The 21,431-nt window shown below is 48.8% G+C and overlaps 1 protein-coding gene across 2 annotated transcripts in view; it reads left to right on the top strand.

The window, feature by feature from the left end:
- The window catches only part of CCDC149 (coiled-coil domain containing 149), a 155,707-nt gene that overhangs the window by 87,017 nt on the left and 47,259 nt on the right, over nucleotides 1-21,431 (top strand). For both annotated transcript variants that reach the window (XM_055138444.1, XM_055138443.1), the window contains exons 5-9: nucleotides 5,789-5,905; nucleotides 7,853-8,025; nucleotides 9,027-9,099; nucleotides 11,470-11,554; nucleotides 14,609-14,753. In XM_055138444.1, coding sequence (XP_054994419.1) covers nucleotides 5,789-5,905; nucleotides 7,853-8,025; nucleotides 9,027-9,099; nucleotides 11,470-11,554; nucleotides 14,609-14,753 — 593 coding nt within the window. The remainder of the gene's footprint in view (nucleotides 1-5,788; nucleotides 5,906-7,852; nucleotides 8,026-9,026; nucleotides 9,100-11,469; nucleotides 11,555-14,608; nucleotides 14,754-21,431) is intronic.

Below are 21,431 nucleotides of genomic sequence, written 5' to 3'. Positions count from 1 at the left end.
GTTTTTTCTCCTCTCCTCATTCCAAACACTCATTAACATCTTAATGCTAGTTATTTTTGTATGGACATAGAAAGAGATACATTGAGGCTTGCAAGGCAGCTCTCCTGGCAACATCTTGCCACAGACTCAGACCACAGCACTCAGGCCAGATTAATATTCCTCACCCTAGCAGGGTCCAAATCTAGTTATCACTGTTTGGACATTGACAACATTTGTCCATGATAAAGCTCTTAACTTATAGTTAAGCATTAGGCACTTTGGCCAGGCCCATTTCGATGCCAGGGTAGCACACAACTCACCGCTTGCCCTGGGTCCGTCTCGTCCCATGTCGGGACCCTGCTTTTGGGGGTGCTAGGAAGTAAGGGCAGCTGAGGCTTAGGTCGAGAGAACAGATGCCCAGGAGGAAAATATGTAGAGTCAAATGACTCCCAGGTTACAAAAGCATAGCATTTGCTAAGTCTTCCTGTGTCCATACAAAAAGGACATTGCTCTGAATAAACTATGCAAAGGACTCAAGGAGAAGAGAAAAACAATATTTACAAGTCAACAGAACACTAAGAAAGAAGCTACAAATAAAGAGGAATGGGAGCACTGTAATGGGAGCAACCCAATAAACCTAAACTACCTGAAGCTATGTAATCCTATAGATGGGGAGAAGGGAGAGTCCATCCCTCCAACCACGAGGGATGAGGGATGGAGCTGGAACAGAGATCGTGTTAGGAGCACATCCTTCCACTGGGCAGCCTCAGGAGTATCCCCCCCACCCCTAGGAGAGCAGGAGTGGACAGGGCAGAGGTGGGGAAGAGCACCCAAGAGCCATTGTCTGTATCTTTTTTTTTTTAGTCACTGAGATAGAGTTACAAAAACTTCATGATCGGATTTTAGTCATACAATGTTCCAACACCCATCCCTCCACCAGTGTACATTCCCTGCCACCAATATCACCCATAACCTTCCTCCTGCACCCCACCCAGCCTACCTCTATGGCAGGCTCTATACCTCTCTCTCTTTCTTCCTCTCCCTCTCCCTCTCTCTCTCTCTCTCTCCTCTCTCTCTCTCTCCCTCTCTCTCTCTCTCTCCTCTCTCTCTCTCTCTCTCTCTCTCTCTCTCTCTCTCTCTCTCTCTTCTCTCTGTCCTTTGGAGCATCATGGTTTATAATACAAATACTGAGAGATCATCATGTTTGCTCCTTACCCACTTATAGCACACATCTCCCATCCAGAGTGATCCCTTCCAACCATTATTATCATTGTGGTCCCTTCTCTATCCCAGCTGCCCTCTTCCCCAGCACCTGAGGCAGGGTTCCAACTGTGGACCAATCCTCCTGGTCCTTGTTTCTACTGTCCTTGGGTATCAGTTTCATACTATGTTTTTTCTTATATCCCACAATCTTTGTAGTCATTTTATAAGTCCCGCTCCTTCTGACTGTTTCAGTCAGCATGATACTCTCTATGTACATCTATTTATTTATCTATTTATTTATTTTATTGAATCACCATGAGAATAGTTACAAAGCTTTCAGGATCAAGTCTCAGTCATACAATGATCAAACACCCATCCCTTCACCAGTGCACATGTTCCACCACCAAGAACCCCAGTATACTCCCCATCCCCCCCGCCTGTGTGGCTGATGATTTTCACTTTACTCTCTCTTTACTTTGATTACATTCAATTTTTGACAGAAAACTCACTATTATTATTTAGAATTTCCCCCCAACAATCAGACCTGACGAAAAGGCATCATTAGATCATTTGTTTTCTATTGCTGATAATGAAGAGCATATGGTGTCACGTGGCTGCAATAATTACTAAAATTCTGGTATTTTAGTAATTAAGTCTAGAGGTATTTCTGCCAGCAGCTGCTGGGTTCTGAATTGGTTTGTGTGCCTCTGGGATCATGGCTGTTCAGTAGCCTATGTACATTCATTTATAAGTGAATTTCATGACTTCATTTTTCCTAACAGTTGCGTAGTATTCCATTGTGCAGATGTACCATAGGTTTTTTTATCCACTCATCTGTTCTTGGGCACTTGGGTTGTTTCCAGATTCTGGCTATAGTGAACAGTATGAACTGAACAAACATATAAGTGCAGATGTCATTTCTGCTGTGTGTTTTTGCACCCTAGGGGTATTGTCTATATCTTTATGACACCACATGCCTCAGGCTCATCCCAGCTGAAGCAGTGCTTATCCACAAGCTGGAGGCTCTTGCCCTCATTTTTTCCTAAAGGTGTGTTTTATCAAATGAGTACATGTTTGGGTTGGAGTGTGCTGTTGCACAGAGGTACTGGCTCACGTAGGCTGCCTCTGGGGTTCTGACGGCCCCATCAGAAGGTACGAGACTTCTCATGTCAGTGACTTCCTAGCTATTTCTGAGATGGGAAGTCTGCACAATTGCCTATTTATCCTGCAGTGTACAGCTAAGGTTGGCCGGGGAGCTCTAGACCCTAGCCTACACGCAAGATCAGACTTCCTGGGTGGGCGTTTTCTGTTGGTTTGTTTCTTTGTGGAGGCATCCAGATGAGGAAGAATGAGGATGCCCATCCCGGCAGTCATCACAGAGCAGTTGACCTGGACTGAGCACTTTCCATGTTCTGTAGACTGTGCTCTGTGTCTCGGAGAAACCCCTTCTTCCCGTACTTAAGATCGGCTTCAGAGGTCTGCATGGAAGAGACAAACTTGAATCTAGCCGAAATTCCCTTTGAAATTCCCCTTCGCTGGAGGGTAAAGTCGAAGGCGCTTGGTAGCGAATATCCTCAAAGAGGGAGATGGCATGTATCGCGAAGAGGATCATCTTACTTGAACATACCGTCATTTTCCTGCCTCAGTCTGTGGCACTGGCTTGAATAGAACCCAACTGCCCAGCTTTTGATTTATCGCTCATCCTCTTTTCTCCCCTTTTCTTCTCCTCTTCATTCCCCCGCTCCACTCCCGCCTCCTCTTGTTGCCAAGCAGATATATTTCAATCTCCCAACATTGCATGTTCACTGCGTATGAATCCATTGGCTCTTCATAACTACGGTCACCCCCTGAGAAGGGGGTCCCTCTTACTGCCCAGGCTTGATAGTAGCATTGCACAGCTCAGAGTGGCTCAGGCATATGCTCAGGGTTGCACAGCTCATAGACTGTGGAATCAAAATCCAGACCCTGTGGTTTGTCAGCTGGAAAGCCTGAAGCACTCTCCCCAGGGTGCACCCATACCTAGTATGTTGTCCCCTTGGGCCCAGATAGCTCCTGATCCAGCTATTCACAACTTGGGTCTCATTTTTAAAGATAAATGTTTCAACCAGTCCAACCCTGATATTTAATAGCTGATATTGTATGCACATTAAACACCCAATGATTGTTAACATATTTACTGAAGCTTAACAGGCATCCAGTATATAAAAGATGGCTCCCTTATATGGCTGTCAGACCTCAATAAACATGTTTAATAATTAATTGGCATTAAGCAAACATAATTGTGTGAATCTAAATTAACTGTTCAGCGAAGCAGATTGTGAATGGAAAACCACAGTGCCGTTTTATTACTTAAAGTTCATGCTGTCAGTCTGGCTTTTCACATATCAAGAAAGGCGCTCCTGCTTCCAAAAACATGTCACAGGCTTTCTTCTGCCTCATGCCCTAAAAGGCAACAAAAGCCTTCTTGTTCCTTGAACCTCTGCTCAGAGAAATGATTCTGCTTTGGTTCACTGTTTGTTTTTCTGTAGAACCGCGTAGGGCTCTGGCATCCTGAGCAGGATTTGTGTAATGGGGAAGATGTTTCCACACACAGATCTTCAGTTGAAGTACCCAGTTCAGTCATCCCACCAAACACAGGTCCCTCTTGGGGTCTGCTGTAGCTGTGTTCTCTACAGTCACCACCAAAGCCAAGTTAGTAGATATCAAGTCTCATTGGCCCTAGGGGAAAGAAAGGACTGAGTTCGTGCCAGCTGCTATTCATGTTGTTTTGGGTCCACTGGCAATATGTCATCTTGTTTCATGTGTTATAATGGAAGCTTCAAGGCTGGAGCAATAGGCGAACCGGGGCTTGATCCCTGGCATCATCCCATATGGCTCCCCATGCACTATCAGTAATAATTTTGAGCACAGAGCCAGGAGTAACCCCTGAATATTGTTGGGTATGGCCCCCAAACCAAATATGTATGGGACAGAGAGACAGAGAGAAACAGAGAGACAGAGACAGAAACATATATATGTATTATATATATATTATAGAGAGAGATATACAGAGCTATAGTCACTGTCACTGTCATCCCATTGCTCGTTGATTTGCTCAAGCGGGCACTAGTAATGTCTACATTGTGAGACTTGTTGTTACGTTTTTGGCATATCGAATATGCCATGGGTAGCTTGCCAGGCTCTGCCATGCGGGCGGGATACTCTCGGTAGCTTGCTGAGCTCCCCGAGAGGGATGGAGGAATCAAACTCAGGTAGGCCATGTGCAGGGCAAACACCCTACCCACTGTGCTATCGCTCCAGTCCAGAGCTATAGTATATATAGCATATATAGCATACTATATATCTATAGACATATAGTAGTTCTTAAGAAAGGGAGAGAGAGAAGAGAGAGAGGGAGGGAGAATGTTAGTTTCTCTTTGGCCTGTATTTACAATGGAATACCACTTGGCTGTAAATTGCCAAAACTGGGCAATTTGCTGGTGCGTGGATGAATCTTGAAAATATCATGCTGAATGAAATTAGTCAGAAGGAGAAGGACAGACACAATGGTCTGTCGCATGTGTGGAATATAAAGAAACATACTAAGGGATAACAAATGCCCAAAGACAATAGAAACAGAGATTTGGTCTTTAGGAGGAAACTGCCCATCATGGGGGCTGGGAAGGAGGAGCAGGATGGGCCAGGGGACACTGGGACAGTGGTGGAGGGAAGCAGGTATTCTGGGAACGGGGTGGTGCTGGATGTTGTATGCTTGAGACCCTAACAGAATTGTACATCGTGGTGCCTAACACAGAAATGAAAAAGAACAAATGTAAGTTTCTGGTTCTCATCACTGACACCACTGTCCACACCCTCGTGAACTTACTGGTGAACATACTTTTTCCTGGTCAGACCCTTTGCAAATTTCTTCACTTAACAACCCTAGACTGCATTTCCACAGCAGGTGCGGGTCCACCTTAGGCAGCAAAACACCAAACAAACAAACAAAACCAGCATAGGAAGATGGTGAAGTAGCACCACATGCACCAGGACAAGAACATGTACTGAGTGTATTTGCTGCAACAGGGAGGCAAGGAGACACCACCATGTGTGACCTCAGTCAGCCATGCTCCTGTCTAGTGACGACTGTCTTTTGCAAAGCAGAGCTGGCTCCCTGTAGTGATATGAGGCCACTCTGGGACAAAAGCACCAGAAGGCAGGTTTTGACACTAGGAACAAATAAATGCAGAATCTTTCCCAATGTTGTATTTGTGTGTGTGTGTGTGTGTGTGTGTGTGTGTGTTTAACTTTGGGCTACCTTTTAAAGACACCTACCATTTGCTCTCACCTGGTACCTATAATACCCATTTTCAAATGCCCCAGCCATGTTCCTGGTAAGCTCAAACCTTGTATGTGTACACACATATACATGCATGCAGATATACTACATACTATACGGTGTGTTAAGCAATTTTAATTCATTATAGTGCCAAGAAATGCCTTTTGTCTTACGTCTTTCCCCAGTAGTTCTTTTTTAAAAAAATGTGCTTGGCATCCTCGCATTTTTGTTTCTCTGTTCATTTTAACACAGACTCTCTCTTTCCTCTTTCCTTACTGGAACTTGCAGCTCTTGAGGATGACAATCGCCAAACAGAGGCTCGGAGACGAAGATATTGGAGTGCGGCACTTCGCGGCGCATGAACGTGAAGACCTGGTTCAGCAGCTGGAGCGCGCCAAGGAGCAGGTTCTCCCTGGTGTCGGGGGTCCAGGCGGAACACGGGACAGACAGTAGACAGCACCCCTGCTTCTCCAAAGTCTAGGGTGTGGCGGGTGGGTAAGATCGAGAAGAGACCGCTATGCAATGACAGCTGGGTGTGATCACACGGGACAAGACCTGAGGGTTACAGAGTAGGTAAAGGGATATTCCTGATAGCCTTTCGGTATCAATATTGCAAACCACAATGCCAAAAAGTGGGGGGGTGGGGAGAGAGAAGGAGAGAGAGAGGGAGAGAGAGAGGGAAGGAGAGAGAGAAGAGAGAGGGAGAGAGAGAGGGAAGGAGAGAAGAAAAGCACCTGCCATAGAGGCAGGCAGGGGGTGGGATGGGGAGTGATGGGAGGGAACCTGGGGACACTGGTGCTGGGAAATGTACACTGGCGGAGGGATGGGTGTTGGAACACTGTGTGACTGAAATCCAATCATGAGCAGCGCTGTCAGAGTCTATCTCACAGTGATTCAATAAAAAAGTTTTTAAAAAGAAAAAGAAAGTATAGGGTGCAGCTCTATTCTCTTTCCTGGGACACCATTGTTCTGAGCTCAGGAAACCTTTCCCTCTGCCCTGCATCATCAGGGAGGGAGCCAAATGTGGCAAAGTGGCCTTAATTTGCAAGTTTCCGCTGAAATGCTGAACGATGCTTTTTAGGCAAAATCTCAATGGGGTCAGAGCCTTAGCTCCGAGAGCCTGGACTTTGTTTTTCTTCTCCCACTAAATGATTTTGAAGAGCAGAACCAGATTTATGGGACTGGAGTTGGAAGGATCTGAAGAAAATCTCCCCCCGCTCCCCACCCACTTCAGGGGTGGCGGGTTTGGGGCCACGTCTAATGGTGTTCAGGGCTTACTCCTGGCTCTGCACTCAGGGATCATTCCTGCTGGGGCTTAGGGGACCACATGGGGGTGCTGGGGGTGGAACCTGAGTCACCCTTGTGCAAAGCAAGTGCTCTGCCTGCTGGACTATTGCTCCAGCTTCAAGAAAGTCTGTATTTCTGTTGTTGTTGTTCTACAGATTTTTATTAATTGAATCACAGTGAGATACAAAGCTGTTCATGATTAGCTTTCTGTCATCCAGTGTTCCAACACACCAGTGTCCCCAGGTTCCCTCCCATCACCCCTACCCCACCCTACCCCACCCCACCTCTCTCTCTCCCTCCCTCTCCCTCTCTCCCTCTCCCCCCTCTCTCTCTCCCTCTCTCTCTCCCTCCCTCTCCCTCTCTCTCTCTCTCTCTCTCTCTCTCTTTTTCTCCTTTTTAGCATTGTGATTTGCAGTACAGATAGATACTGAAAGGTTATCATGTATTTGCCAACTTTAACACTCAGTTCTTGTCCAGCATAATCATTTCCAACTATTACTGTCTTACTGGTCTCTTCTCTCTCTCTTACCCACCCTCCACACCACACACACTTGTGGTAGATTTCAACCATTAAACAGTCCTCCTAGCCCTTGATTTCCCTGACCTCGAATATTAGTCTTCTACTGTATATATTTATGTACCACAAATGAGTGCAGTTATTCTATATCTCTCCCTCTCCTTCTGACTCCTTTCACTCAGCATGATACGCTCCATGTCCATCCATTTATAGGCAAATTTCACGGAAAGTCTGTCTTTCTAATGCCATGTCTGCTATGGTCCAGGTCTGGGTTTGTCTTCTCTGCACATCACAGGGGGGCAGGGTTCAGGGGCAAGCCCTGTATTTCCAAACCGCTGCTCCCATCCCGTATTAGATACAGGAAGTGCCCAGGTGGACATTACCCCTGTGCTTGCAGCTTTCATTGTCTTCCAGTGTGTGGTCCCTTCTGGATTCCTACCATGCAGGCAGGATTCACAAAAACTCTACATGCCATTCAGCCCTGTGGAAGGTCCTGTCTTTGGCAGTCAAGCTCACCTCAGGACTAAGAGGGTCTGCTTGGCTTTCAGATCGAGACTCTGGAGCACGACCTGCAGTCCTCAGTGGACGAGCTGCAGGACGTGAAAGAGGAGCGATCTTCCTACCAGGACAAAGTGGAGAGGCTCAACCAGGAGCTCAACCACATCCTGGGCGGGCACGAGAATCGGATCATCGACGTGGACGCGCTGTGCATGGAGAACAGGTAAGCAGCGCGGGCCCAGGCCAGCTCCCCAGGAAGGACACCGGCTCTGCTCCTGAAACCTGCAGGCTGACGGTAGCTTGAGACACCGTCTGCGTGACAGAGTGTTGTCACCCAAGGCAACTGAGAAGGGAAAGTCACAACTCCAAATGCTGGTTTTAATGTCAAGGCCACAATATCAAATGAGGCCAAATCCCTTGGCCTCTGATTTCAATACTGGGATGACCGGGCCAAGAGAGTTGGGGTGTGGGAGAGGGAACAGGGAGAGGAAGGGAGGGAAGATGCAGACTTCAGGTGGGCACAAGAATGGCCATTGGTGGAGGATCTGGGCCATGTGGGTGCTGCAGTCACTGTCTGTCAAGACCATGAACACGGGCACCACTGAAATCGTGTTACCTAGATGGAAATAAGAATCACAGCCAGTCACGGTGGGGTCAGAGCCGCCCAGTAAGCTAAGAAGCTCGGTGTCCCCTGCCTCCCCTGCTTCCCCACTCCTCTCCCCGGCCCTTCGTGCTGGACAAGAAGGGTAGAGCATCCGTGGAAGCTGCTTGTTATTGCCATCAAGGAGAAGGGGAGAGAATAAGAAAATAAATTGAGAAATTCCCTTAGCTGTTTCTTTTCCCCGAGGCAAGTTTCAGTGTGTATATGTGTCTGAGTTAATGTTATGTGTTCTGTCGCCTCTCCCTGTCTGCCTTCCCAGCGGAATCATCTTAATGAGAATTATGTGAAAACTGTGTTGCTATCCCGTAGGGGATCTCTGCACAGGGCTGTTTTAAAGTGGGGTTGCTGTGATGTGGGCAGACTTGACCTTGATCACATCCATTTACTAAAAGGTCGCACAGATGCACTTTTCTTCTCTTCCTTTCCGTGGCCAGCAGGTCTTTGGTGTAAAACGTGGCTCATCACGAGGCTTTTCCTTCCTGCCCCCCTCCCCCTCCTGGACTCCAGGGTATGTTTTTCGTTGTGTTTCCAGACACTGCCCAGCCATCTATATTCTTTTCCAGGTACCTTCAAGAGCGATTAAAGCAACTTCACGAGGAGGTCAACCTCTTGAAATCGAACATCGCCAAATACAAGGTAGCAAAAGCAGGATTGATTCACCATGGTTCAGCTAAATGTTGCTCTATTTTCATGACCTTCATGTGCCAGAAATATTTTAGTGCTTGCCCGCCCTCCCAGAGAGAGTCTAGATCAAGACGGCCAGTAAGAATCCAATAGCCAACAAAACCAAAACAGCTTCGGCAAACACTCCTCTGGGGGCCAATCCCTGGGCTGGGCACACTGAGGTCATCTGACAGTGGACACGGTACTGACCACACCTCTTTTGTCCATACGAAACGAGGTTACTTACTCGAGGTTTCAAGATGAGGTGCCTTCTCTGGGTGCTATTTGTCTCTCACCCTTCATGAGAAAATGGTTTCCGAGCAATGCAGAAACACAATGCAGGAACTCACCCTCTACATGTGAGTGCCCACGTCCCACAGAATGTTTAACTTCTCCCCACTGATCCCCAGTCTAATTCCAGCACCATTAGTTTGATAATATCTACTTCTGCAGATGTTAGTTGTAAGTGTTATAATTAGAAAAATCTCCTGGGTTTCTCAGCTTGGAAAATAGATTGATTTCTCTTCCCGAGGCTGGGGTTTTGACAGCAGTCTCGATGCTGGAGAGAGTCTTCTCTTATCTCTGGCATTCTGTGTTGGTGTTCTCTGGGGGTCCTTTCCCCCAGATGTCTCTGCTTTCTGTGGGGGCCATACTCCCGTAGAGAACAGTCTCTGTCTAGACACGGAACGGGAGAAGAACCCTGCTAGATAGGTTCATTAACTGATACATGATTTTAAACTCTTGTCATGCATTCATTTTGCTTTGTTTACTTTGTGGCAGGGGATGGGTTTGGGGCCACACCCAGCTTTGCTCAGGAGTTATTCTTGGCTCTGTGCTCAAGAGTAACTCTGGGTGGTGCTCAGAGGACCATCTGTGGTGCTGGGGATTGAACAGGGGTCAGCCACGTGCAAGGCCTTCACCTCCGTGCTATCTCCCCAGCCCTGGGCGTGCATCTTAGACGTTTATTCAGTTCTGTACATGGCACTGGCTATAACAAACACGCGACTTACAGGTGAGGCACTGCTCCAGAATAGCGTGTGGGTAGCACAGGTCCACTCTTCTCTTGTGCTCACACAGGAGGAGGCCACTCATTGATCTCGATCCTTCTTCTGGTCCAGCCACAGACTCCCTTCAGGTGCCACCAGCTATCTTGTGGTGTGCATGGAAATAAACCTTCCTCCATCTCCTGTGTGTGAGCAGGGGTGGCGGGGCTCAGAGCAACAGTACAGGGGGATGCACTTGCACACAGCCGACCCGGATTTGATTGCCAGCACTACATATGATCCTCCCTACCCTGCCAGGAGTGATCCCTGAGCAACTGGGACCGGAGTAAGCACTGAGCACCACTGGGTGTGGCTCCAAACACCTCTCCTCCCCCCCAAAAATGACAGCAACAACAACAACAAACAGAGAGAGTCATTTCCATAATTAGTGACTAATTAGTGACTTGCCCCTTAGGTGGAGTTTTTGCGTCTGATTTCACTTAGCAGATGCATTGTGTGCCTTGACTGTTGAGGGCTCTGTAATGCCTGTCGTTCTGTTACCTACTAACTTACAGAGTAATTTACAAAAAAAAAAAAAAAAAAAAAAAAACCACCAACAAAACCAACAAGAAGACAGTGAAAAAACAAAAAATAAAACCACCTACCCTGACATTCCCAAGTCAATAAGAATGGAGTCTCTGGCCAGGGGTGTGATTTCTGAAGGTCGGGGTGGCAGTGAGAAGGCACAGGCGCTGGGGGCCAGTGGGAGGCTGCTCCGGCTCTGCCTCGCGCCTTCTCCATAACTGCCTTTTCTTTTTCTTTTCTTTTCTTTTTTAATTTTATTGAATCACTGTGAGATAGTTACAAGCTTTCATAATTGGGTTACAATCTCACAATGATCAAACATCCATCCCTCCACCAGTGCACATTACCCACCACCAATATCCCGGGTATACCCCCCCTTTCCCACCCTCCCTCTGCCTCTAAGGCAGTCAATATTCCCCATACTCTCTTTCTACTTTGGGGTATTATGGCTTGCAACACAGACACTGAGAGGTCATCATGTTTGGTCCATTATCTACTTTCGGCATGCATCTCCCATCCTGACTGATTCCTCCAGCCATCATTTTCTTAGTGATCCCTTCTCTATTCCATCTGCCTTCTCTCCTCCACTCATGAAGCAGTCTTCCAGCTATGGGGCAATCCCCCTGGCCCTTGTGTCTACTGTCCTTGGGTGTTAGCCTCATGTGATGTTATTCTATATGCCACAAAGAAAGAGAGGTGCAGACATAGAAATAGAAGGACTGCACAGCTGCCTTTTCTGACCAGGATTTTTCTTTTACTCCTGGTGCTGCTTCAGAATGCTCTTGAGAGACGGAAAAACTCCAAAGGCCAGAGTAAATCCAACAGCAGCGCTTTGACAGGAGTCCTGTCAGCCAAGCAAGGTAGGATTTGTACCTGGGGAGAGGGGAGAGGGAGGGCCCCTAAGAATATAGCAGGCCAGAGCCCACGCCCACCTCCGCCAGCCTGCTTTGGGAACTGGAAACCCGGACAGTTAAGCCTCACACGTCACAGTTGCCTGAATTCCAGGTAAAAATCGAGACTTCTTAGCACACCCCACAGAATGAGATATAAAGTAGAAGGCAACCCATCTCGATTAAGAAAATATTAACACACAAGGCTCAACCTGTAACAACATGTTAGTCATCTTTTTATACCAGGGCTTATGGCTCCAGGGTGAGATACAACAATCTTCACACTCTTTCGTCTAAGGAAATCTTTTTTGGATCATGTTTATCAAATTATTCCTAACAAGAAATACAAAATAAATTATTTAGAGCCTGCTGTGGGGCAGGCTTGGGTGGTGGTTGGGAAAAGTAGAAATAATGGTGGTGGGAAGGTGTAAAGGTGGTGGGGTTGGTGGTGGAATATTGAATGTAAGAAACCATCGCATGTAATAGAACAACTTTATAAAAATAAAGTACAATTTTTAAAAAATCAGAACTCCTCCTGCCCCCTCTCCGTATCAGGTGAGTGAGGGGTGATGCTGGACAATTTGCAGGGTGATGCTGCTTAGGGAGCCTGCCTGGACAGCCTCTGCTCCAGGTGTTTCTCATGGCTGCACCCTTCTGCACCCTCCCTCCATGCCCTGCTTCTCCCTCCCCTCCTCACCAGTCTAGTATCTCTGAGGGGACGTTTCCATCTCATTGCCCTCACCTCCCCCCCCACCCCCGCGTGGCTTGGAACCCATGCCTTTTTCTGTTTTTTTTTTCTTTTTGGGTCACACCTGGCAATGCACAGGGGTTACTCCTGGCTTTGCACTCAGGAATGACTCCTGGCGGTGCTCAGGGGACCATATGGGATGCTGGGAATTGAACCTGGGTCGGCCGCATACAAGGCAAACGCCTTACCCGCTGTGCTATCGCTCCAGCCCCAACCCATATGCCTTTTTCAAAGAAGCTTTTATCGACTGCAATTTCGTTCCTCCCTCATGTTGATTCCGATGAAAACTAATGATCTTCCAGGAAGAGTCCAGGGGAATAAATAGCAGGGAGCTGCCTCCCAACACTTCATACTCGGGAATCCATACGCGTTGGGTTGAACACGCTCGCCTGGCCCACTTGCGGGCTATTGGCAGGGCGCGTCTCAACGACCACATGACCGGCCTCATCCCAGCTAGCGTGGCTCACGGGGGGTGTGGAGAGAGGGTAAGTGCTGAAGCACCAGCCTCCCTAATTAACCAGGCCCCTTTTCCTGGCACCTTTCTTCCACTCAACTGGAAAAAAGACACTCTCGAATAGTCTTTCTACAAGCTGCAGTACTCGGCACTAAAATGGGAAGCAGCATGAACAAGCGGAGCTCTGGCCGTCCTTGATAGCTAAACATCTTTGAGTATTGACAACCCAGCATTATCCCCACTAGGAACACGGGCCACACTCAGCCACCCGTGGGTGAGCCATAGACCTGGCGCCTCGATTCCAGATAACCCCTCGGCAGCCCCTGGTGAAAGGCTTTAAATGGTTCCCCCCCCCCCTCAAACCAGCAAGAAATAATTACAAACACGTGCAAGCATTTTGCTCCAAGGAAGTTCTTCCTACATTAGTTACAATAAAAAAAAATGGAAATAACAGAAAGGTCCATAAAGTAATTATGTCAGTTGTTATATACATGGACGGCTAAGCAGCCGTTGTGGTAAATGTTTCAGAAGAGAAAGCAGGCTTTTGCCTATTTTTGGAGACATGTGTCTGAATTTGTGTATCTATATACAGGCCTGTAGGGAAGGGGATTCAAAGACATGTAACGAGACATTCATGCTGTCCTGTTTCCTGCCTTCTAAGAGAACAAATGGGGGATGGTTTTTGTGTTGACTGTTAGTTAATCTCCCCTTTTTTCCCTTTGGAGCTAAGGACAGGGTTTGGGCTACACCAGCCATGCTCAGAGCCAACTTTTGGCCTTCTGTTCAGGGATCACTCTTAGCAGTGCCCAGGGTGGGGTGCAGGGATCTAACTGGGTCAGCCAGGTGCAAGGCAAGTGCCCTCTGCCCTGTGTTATCTCTTCAGTCCCCATCACCTCTTTCTGAAAATATGCATATATAAAATATATTTGGCTGGCTTCTCAATATGTTAAGCGACACCAGCTCCTGCAGTGAACCTCGTGTCAGGGGATATGCTGACATCCAGCAAGGAGCTCGGAGCAGGAGTCACTGGCGCTCACCGGGCTGAGACCTGAGCCCGTGTTCTGACATTCTAAGCCCCTGGCTCTCCTGGAATAAATAGGACCTTCCAGGAAAGTGTTTTTTTAAATTTTCTTATTTTTCCTCAATTGTAAGTATCAAATAAATTCATCCATTTGAAAGTGTTTTTGGAAGTGTCAAACACAGCAGATAATTCTTTCAAAAAGCTCTTTATAAGGGCCAGGGATATAGCTCAGTGACTATATCCTTGCATGCTTGAGACCCTGGATTCGATCTTTGCACCACAAAATAAAACAAATAACCAGTCAACAACATGCTGAGTCCTCCTTCATACCCTCCACAGCCCTAGTAACCAGAAATTTGTTATTATTTTTTAATCACATTCAGGGAGTAGAGTGATAGGACAGTGGGCAGGGCACTGGTGTTGCACCAGCCAACCTGGGTGCCATCCCTGGCACCCCAGAGAGTCCCCCAAGCCCTGTCAGGAAAGATCCCTGAGTGCAGAGCCAGGAGTAATCCCTGAGCACTGCTGGACCAAAAAATAAAGTGAATGTAAATAAGTAATAAAAAGCAAGTTCACATACTTAAATTGTTGCTAGATTCCCTTGAGAACCATCTCTTTGCTGCTTTATCTTTGCACCGAATGTGGATTTTGTGCCACTTTTGAGTGAGAAGTATCAGTAGAAGCTGTCGCAGTGTTGGAGGCTGGAAACCAGCATCTCAGTTCCAGGCCATCCACACGGGTTTGCATCCCAGCATCCGGGGAGGATTGGAATCTGAGCTGTCCCTGTTGCACCCTCCCTAGTTCAAGATCTGTTATCGGAGGGTCATGGATGCAGCCTCCCGGCGACACCACAGTCCATCTCAGACCTGAAGTCTCTGGCAACCGCCCTTCTGGAGACAATCCACGAGAAAAACATGGTGATCCAGCATCAGCGGCAGACCAACAAGTAGGTGGGGGCTGGGCTCCAGGGCAGGGCGGGCGGAGACGTGACTCCAGGCTGCCAGCGGTGACAGTCACAGCCAAGTGGCACTGTAGGCTGTTGGAGAAGGCCGTCAGAGTCCTCCCCCTGGAAAGGACAGCTGCTCGACTGTGCCTCTGCAGGGCCAGAGCCATAGGCCAGTGGGCAAGGCAACTTTCCCTGCACCTGGCCGACTTGGGTTCAATCCCCGGCATCCCATATGGTCCCCCAAGCCCCAGTGAGCCAGGAGTAAGCCCCGAGCACGACCCTGTGACTCCCAAAAACCAAAATTAAGTTAATTAATAAAAAACTATGTTAGAACCACTCCTGGGTTAGGGTTGGAGGCCTACAGTGGAGCAATAGGGACCAGTACTATCACTCTCAAACGCTTTCTCTAAACGCTTCCTCTGAGCCACTTCCAGGCTGGGCACGGGCATTGAGGGTGGCATCGTTGACCCGGCTGTCTTCCAGATCTGCACCCAGGCCTGCATCTCAGGAGAGCGCCACTGCCACAGCAGGTGGTTGTGAGACTCGGAGGTCTCTGCCTGGCAAGGACACGAAGCACTGAGCCACAGGCTGCTGGCCACTCAAGTCACTTTCAGATTCAGTGTCGTCTCGTTGTACATCGATTTGCTCGAGTGGGCACCATTGTGAGACTTGTTGTTACTGTGTTTGGCATATCAAATATGCCACGGGTAGCTTACCAGGCTCTGCCGTGTGGGTGAGATACTTTCGGTAGCTTGCTGGGCTCTCTGAGAGGGGTGGAAGAATCGTAATTGGGTTGGCCGAATGCAAGGCAAATGCCCTACCTGTTGTGCTATTGCTCCATCCAAATGAGCAGAGGAAAAAATGTGGCAAACGCAACTCTAATGCAAACCCCATATCAGAGTTGGTTTCTATAAGCCTCTTTACAAGGCTGGACCAAGTCCAGTTCAAGTAGGTTAAATAGACACGCAGGGGGAAAACAAGGGAACGTGATCAGAAAACGGTGAATAAATAACATATCAGAGCAGCAGATGCCTTGGAAACAGAGGCATTTTCTGGACAAGGGACCCACAGAGGTCACACAGGGCTCTCTGTTCAGAAACATCCACCCTTGTTCTCATGCTCCACTGCTGCTGGCTTGAAATGTATCTTCTTTTTCTTTTTTTTTTTTTTTTTTGAACAGAGGACCCTACATTTTCATTCAGCGTTGGGCCCTGCAAATACATCGCTGGTCTAGGTCACACGTGCAGAAGTAGATGTGGAAGTGTGGGGGCAAAGAGCAGGTGCAGAAGGACCGGACTTTCACCAAGGGAGGCGAAAGCATGGGGAGGGAGGGTGCCCCAGGACAGTGGTGGAGAATATTGTAAAAACCAAACAGGAACAGAGACTGGGAGTGGGGGACGGTGGTACCCGCAGGGGACCGAGATCTGTCTGTGAGCAGGCCACAGCAGCGGAGGGAAGCCGGCACTCTCAGAGGGCTGACAGGATCATTTATTGACAAGAGAAGTGTTCGAAGTTCTTTTAAAGGAAATCTTCACCCAGAAATGAGGCAGCCAGATGCAGAAACGTGGATCCTTCTCAGGGGAAACAGCCTGAATGGGAATCTCCCCAGAATAGGTACTGGGTCTATTTTATCCCAGCAAAGTCCCCGTGGCCGCTGGGGTTCCCGTGAGCCTCCTTTGTTCTTCCTGACTCCCCAGAAAGCACCCACTGGGGCTCTCAAGCCAGCTCAGGTCTCCTGCTCCCTGAGGCGCTCCCAGCAGGCAGTGTCAGCCGCTCCTGTAGGAGAGAACAAAACCATTCGCCATGAACCCAAGACCTGCGGCTCTCCTCGAAGGACCTGAGCCCCCTCGTCTCCTTGCTTCTTCCCCTTCCGGGCCTTTCTTTGATCCCTTCCCTCTCTTCCACTTTTGCCCCTTCACTCACAAGTGTTCCCTTAAAGGAATTTAAAGAAAGTCCCGGCCCCTTCCTGCCCTTTCTGTCCCTTGCATTCCTCCTGTCCCCGCCACATCCTTTCCTTTGCTCTGCCATGCCCCGCGATGCCTTTCACCTGAGTCTTTGTCAATGAGTGAAGCATCGTTTCTTCTTCAACAGACACCCAGGTCAGGATTACTTGTTGCCTGATTAAAAACGTAGACTCAGAGCTGGAGGAATAGTCCAGTTGGGTCACCTGGCAGGCACCCCAGTCTCATGTCCAGGACCCTATGTGGTCTCCCGAGCACCACCTGGAGTGATCCCTGAGCACTGGAGTGTGAACACTGAGCACTGCTGGGTGTGGTCCCAAAATCAAAAGGGAATGAAAAAAGAGGGGCTGGAGCAATAGCATAGAGGGTAGGGCGTTTGCCTTGCACGCGGCCGACCTGGGTTTGATTCCCAGCATCCCATATGGTCCCCTGAGCACTGCCAGGAGTGATTGCTGAGTGCAGAGCCAGGAGTAACCCCTGTGCATTGCTGGGTGTGACCCAAAAAGAAAAAAGAAATTCATGTTCAGAGGAGTTTTCTGGGTGGGGTGGGGCGTGAGGGCAATACTGGAGTATAGGAGTTGACCAACCCTTTGATTTCGTGCACTCAGGAGACCGTCCTTGCTGGTATCATGGTGTCCCCCAAACCTCCTCATATCAGACTTATCAGAAGAAACTTTTTTAAGGCTGCCCGCAGTCCACTCTGCTATGCTCAGTCCCGCTTCCCATCCTGAGATCCATCCTGCTCCATCCCAGGGAGCTTTAAGTCAGGACGAGCTCTCTCTGCAGTGGACTCAAAGACATTTTAAAATTCTTGTACTGGGGCCAGAGAGAGTTGAGAGGGTATGATCTCTTACACTCTCTTATGCTTTCAGGCAGCCTAACCCGGCTCTGTTCCCACACCTCATACGCTCTCCCAAGCCCCACCAGTGGTGATTCCTAAGCACGGGCCAGGAATGACCCCTGAGCACCGCCAGGTGTAGCCTCCCCTGTCCCCCACTCCCCAACACACACACACACACACACACACACATACACACACACAAACACAAGTTTGTGTTTGACCTAGATGATCTGCTTCTAGGAATTTATTGTATGAGAAGTCATCAGAATGATACCCCAGCATTTATATAGAAGATGGGAGCCAGAGAGATGTTCCTTGCCATGCACAGTCTGACCCAGGCTTGATCCCAGGCACCTCATATAGTTCCCCGAGCCCCACCAAAAGTGATCCCTGAGCACCAAGCCAGGAGTAAGTCCTGAGCACAGTTGGTGTGGCCCACAAAACAAAAGAACCCGAACAAATATGTGTACATGTCTGTACATATGCACATAACTTACTTCTAACATGATTCAATTATAAGAGCTAAGGAGAAAAAGAACTCGTGTGTTTGATGGAACGTGATTATGATCCTAGTAATTCCATCAGCCAGAATATCATGCAGCCATTTAAAGTGCGAGGTGGAACCAGGGGACCCCTCAACTGGCTGATGACCTGCTTTGCATGGGGAGGCCTGGATCCTACCTCCCACATGGCACCCCAGCACCATTGGGGAAGACCCCCAAGCACAGTCAGGAGTAACCCCTGGCCACTACCAGATGTGCTGCAATAACCCTCCCCTCACAAAAAAAGTAAATAACAGTGAAACAGAAAATATAAAATGCAACAAAGCACAGTCAGAGGCCGTGCTGTAGTCTTCACACACTCCTGGTTGCTGCCAGCACAGTGCTCACACATTCAGGTTTCTGTCAGGCAGCACAGGGCCCTGGATCTGCTCGTGGTCACTTGATGAGTCAGCTGGAAAGATTTCCTAACGCCTGTTCCCTTTTCCTGATGCTTCTACCCTATTGCTCACTGAACGTCGCGATTGCTTCAGGATATTTCCCAGAGTCACTGCCTTGGGCCAACCTCTACCTGCCTCTCCTGTCAGCCCACCAGCCCACACTTGGTTGTGGGGAAATCCCTTGCACCTGGCACCCTCAGCCCACCTTCCCCGCCCATCTCCCAACCAATCCCCCACTCACCTACCCCCACTGACCCCCACTCACCTGTCCCCACTGGCCCCCACTCACCTGCCCCCACTGACCCCCACTCTCCTGCCCCCACTGACCCCCACTCACCTGTCCCCCACTGGCCCCCACTCACCTGCCCCCCACTGACCCCCACTCACCTGCCCCCACTGACCCCCACTCACCGGCCCCCACTGGCCCCCACTCACCTGCCCCCACTACCCCCACTCACCTGCCCCCACTGGCCCCCACTCACCTGCCCCCACTACCCCCACTCACCTGCCCCCACTGGCCCCCACTCACCTGCCCCCACTGACCCCCACTCACCTGCCCCCACTGACACCCACTCATCTACCCTCACTGACCCCCACTCACCTGCCCCCCACTGACCCCCACTCACCTGCCCCCACTGACCCCCGCTCACCTGCCCCTCACTGGCCCCCACTCACTTGCCCCCCACTGACCCCCACTCACCTGCCCCCCACTGACCCCCACTCACCTGCCCCCCACAGCCTTTCTTAGGTCACTGAGTCCCCACGCTTGCTGAGCTCGGCACCTCCAGTTAGCACACCACTCCCTGTGACTCCCTGATGTGGCCCTGTCAACCCCTACTATAACCACTCCCACCCCAGCATCCCTGGCCTCCCCCGGCAGAGAGGGGCTGGCCTTTTTTTCTTGCCAGGGTTCATGTTTTGAGAACTTTCCTGGTAGTGGGCAGTGGTCCCCAGGGTCATGCCTGCAGCTGTGTGAACTAGAGATTCAGTGCCGTGCCTGGCAGTGCTGGGGACCACCTGGGTCGGCCTAAGGCCCAACAGGGGGCAGAGGTGGGGGTGCAGTGGTGGGTATCAGACTCTCAGACTCAGGGTGCCCACATGCCAGGCATGTGGTCAAGCTCCCTGCATTAGCTCCCTGGCCCAGGTTTGTGGTTGATTTAACACACCTTTTCATTTTGACTATGATATAATAAATTTGATCTCCTAGCACAAATTTTTAAAAGGTTAATGATACATTGGCAGACTGCTCCTATCTCATTTCCCCTCCTGGCAGAAACCTCCATCCCTCATTTCTTATGTCTCCTCCCAAGGATGCATATATACACAAATGCATTGGACAGAATCGTATCTTTGTCTAGATATTGATATACTTTTTAATTTTCTTTTATTTACAAGTGGCTTATTTTTTACAACTTGTATTCTCACACATGCATATATGCACACTCACACACACATACACATACATGTGTGTCTTTTTCACAATTCCGAGTTGCTTTTTCCCCTCTAACAATTGATCTTGAAGATTCTCCTTATCACGTATAATGTGTCATTCCATACTTAGAAGATCTGAAGTTTCCTACTTTCAATGAGCATGAGACTCGGGGAAAATTCATGGCATGAAATGACCTCCGTGCAGTTGGCAGCTAGCAACAGAACATGATTTTCTTTGTCCTGCTGGTGTACACCCCTTTGTGACTAAAACAACAGAAACCTCACGTTTGGGTGGAGCACGATGCGGTGGGCTTCTTCCATGGGCATGTGCACCCCCTCCTGGTTGTCTGCTGTCCAGTTGGCAAAGTCCAGTGGGAGCCATCCTGCAGAACTGATTTCTAAGCCTGACATTTTGAAAGGATGTTCAGTTAATAGACATTTCACTTGTGATACTCATTGTCATAGAGTTTCTATTAAAGAAGGGACGACAGCCACTTTTCTCATACAGAGGTGGTGAAGCACTAATAGACAGTCATTGAAGGATTCTTGGTACCAAACATTTTGCTCTCTCCCAGCGTTGCCTAACAAGCCTTCCCTTTGCCATGCGTTTTGGTCATGGTTGGTAGATGAGAGCCTATTTCCCCTTTGCGATCCTTCCTGCTCAAACCTCCTGACATTGTGGACATGGCTCAGCGGTAGAGTGCTTGCATCATACGCCAAAGACCAGGGTTCAATTCCCAGCACTGCCAAATCAATGAATCCAAATAGAACTTCTCAGCAACTTTGTCCTTCCCTGGCTAAGAGGAAATAGTTTGGAGGCCCGAGGTCCTGGTCCCAGTATGGGCTACTGTAGATGAGAGCAGGGATTCAAAAGATGTCATCCGGGAGAGGTGGGCAGGGGACTCCTCTGGCCACATGAGAACCAGTCTGCCCCTGTGCTGAGCGTGGAGTCTTACCTGCTTCTATAAAAATGGGTGGCATGTGCTAATGCCTGCTTTTTAAATTTTTTAATTGAGAAAACACCAGTTTGCACCCTGGTGTGTGTTTCAGGTGTGTTTTCCACACTTCTCTAGAAGTTAGTCATTACACCATACACACTGCCAATGTGTCCCCTGACTCCATCACAGACACTTGGCCCCCATCACAAGGCTATTCTGTCTCACCCACTCCTGCCAACCTCAGGATAAAAAATTTTAAAAAAAATATTTTTTTGGCTTTTATTATTATTTTTGCTTTTTTTTTTAGGTATCAGGATCACAATAGTGTTAAAATGTATGGTACTTTTAAAAAAATATTTTGGGGGTTTTTATTTGGGCCACACCTGGCGATGCTCAAGACTTCCTCTGGGCTTTGCACTTAGGAATTACTCCTGGCGGTGCTCGAGGGGGGCATATGGGGTACCAGGGATCAAAGCCAGGCCAGCTGCATGCATGGCAAACACCCTGTCCACTGTCCTATTGCTCCAGCCTCAATGCTTATTGTTCCAATGTGCATAGTTACCGCCC

The sequence above is a fragment of the Sorex araneus genome, chromosome 5, assembly GCF_027595985.1.
Source record: "Sorex araneus isolate mSorAra2 chromosome 5, mSorAra2.pri, whole genome shotgun sequence".
NCBI lineage: Eukaryota > Metazoa > Chordata > Mammalia > Eulipotyphla > Soricidae > Sorex > Sorex araneus.
The sequence above is the reverse complement of the archived record's forward strand: the minus strand, read 5'-3'. Positions and strand labels throughout refer to the sequence as shown.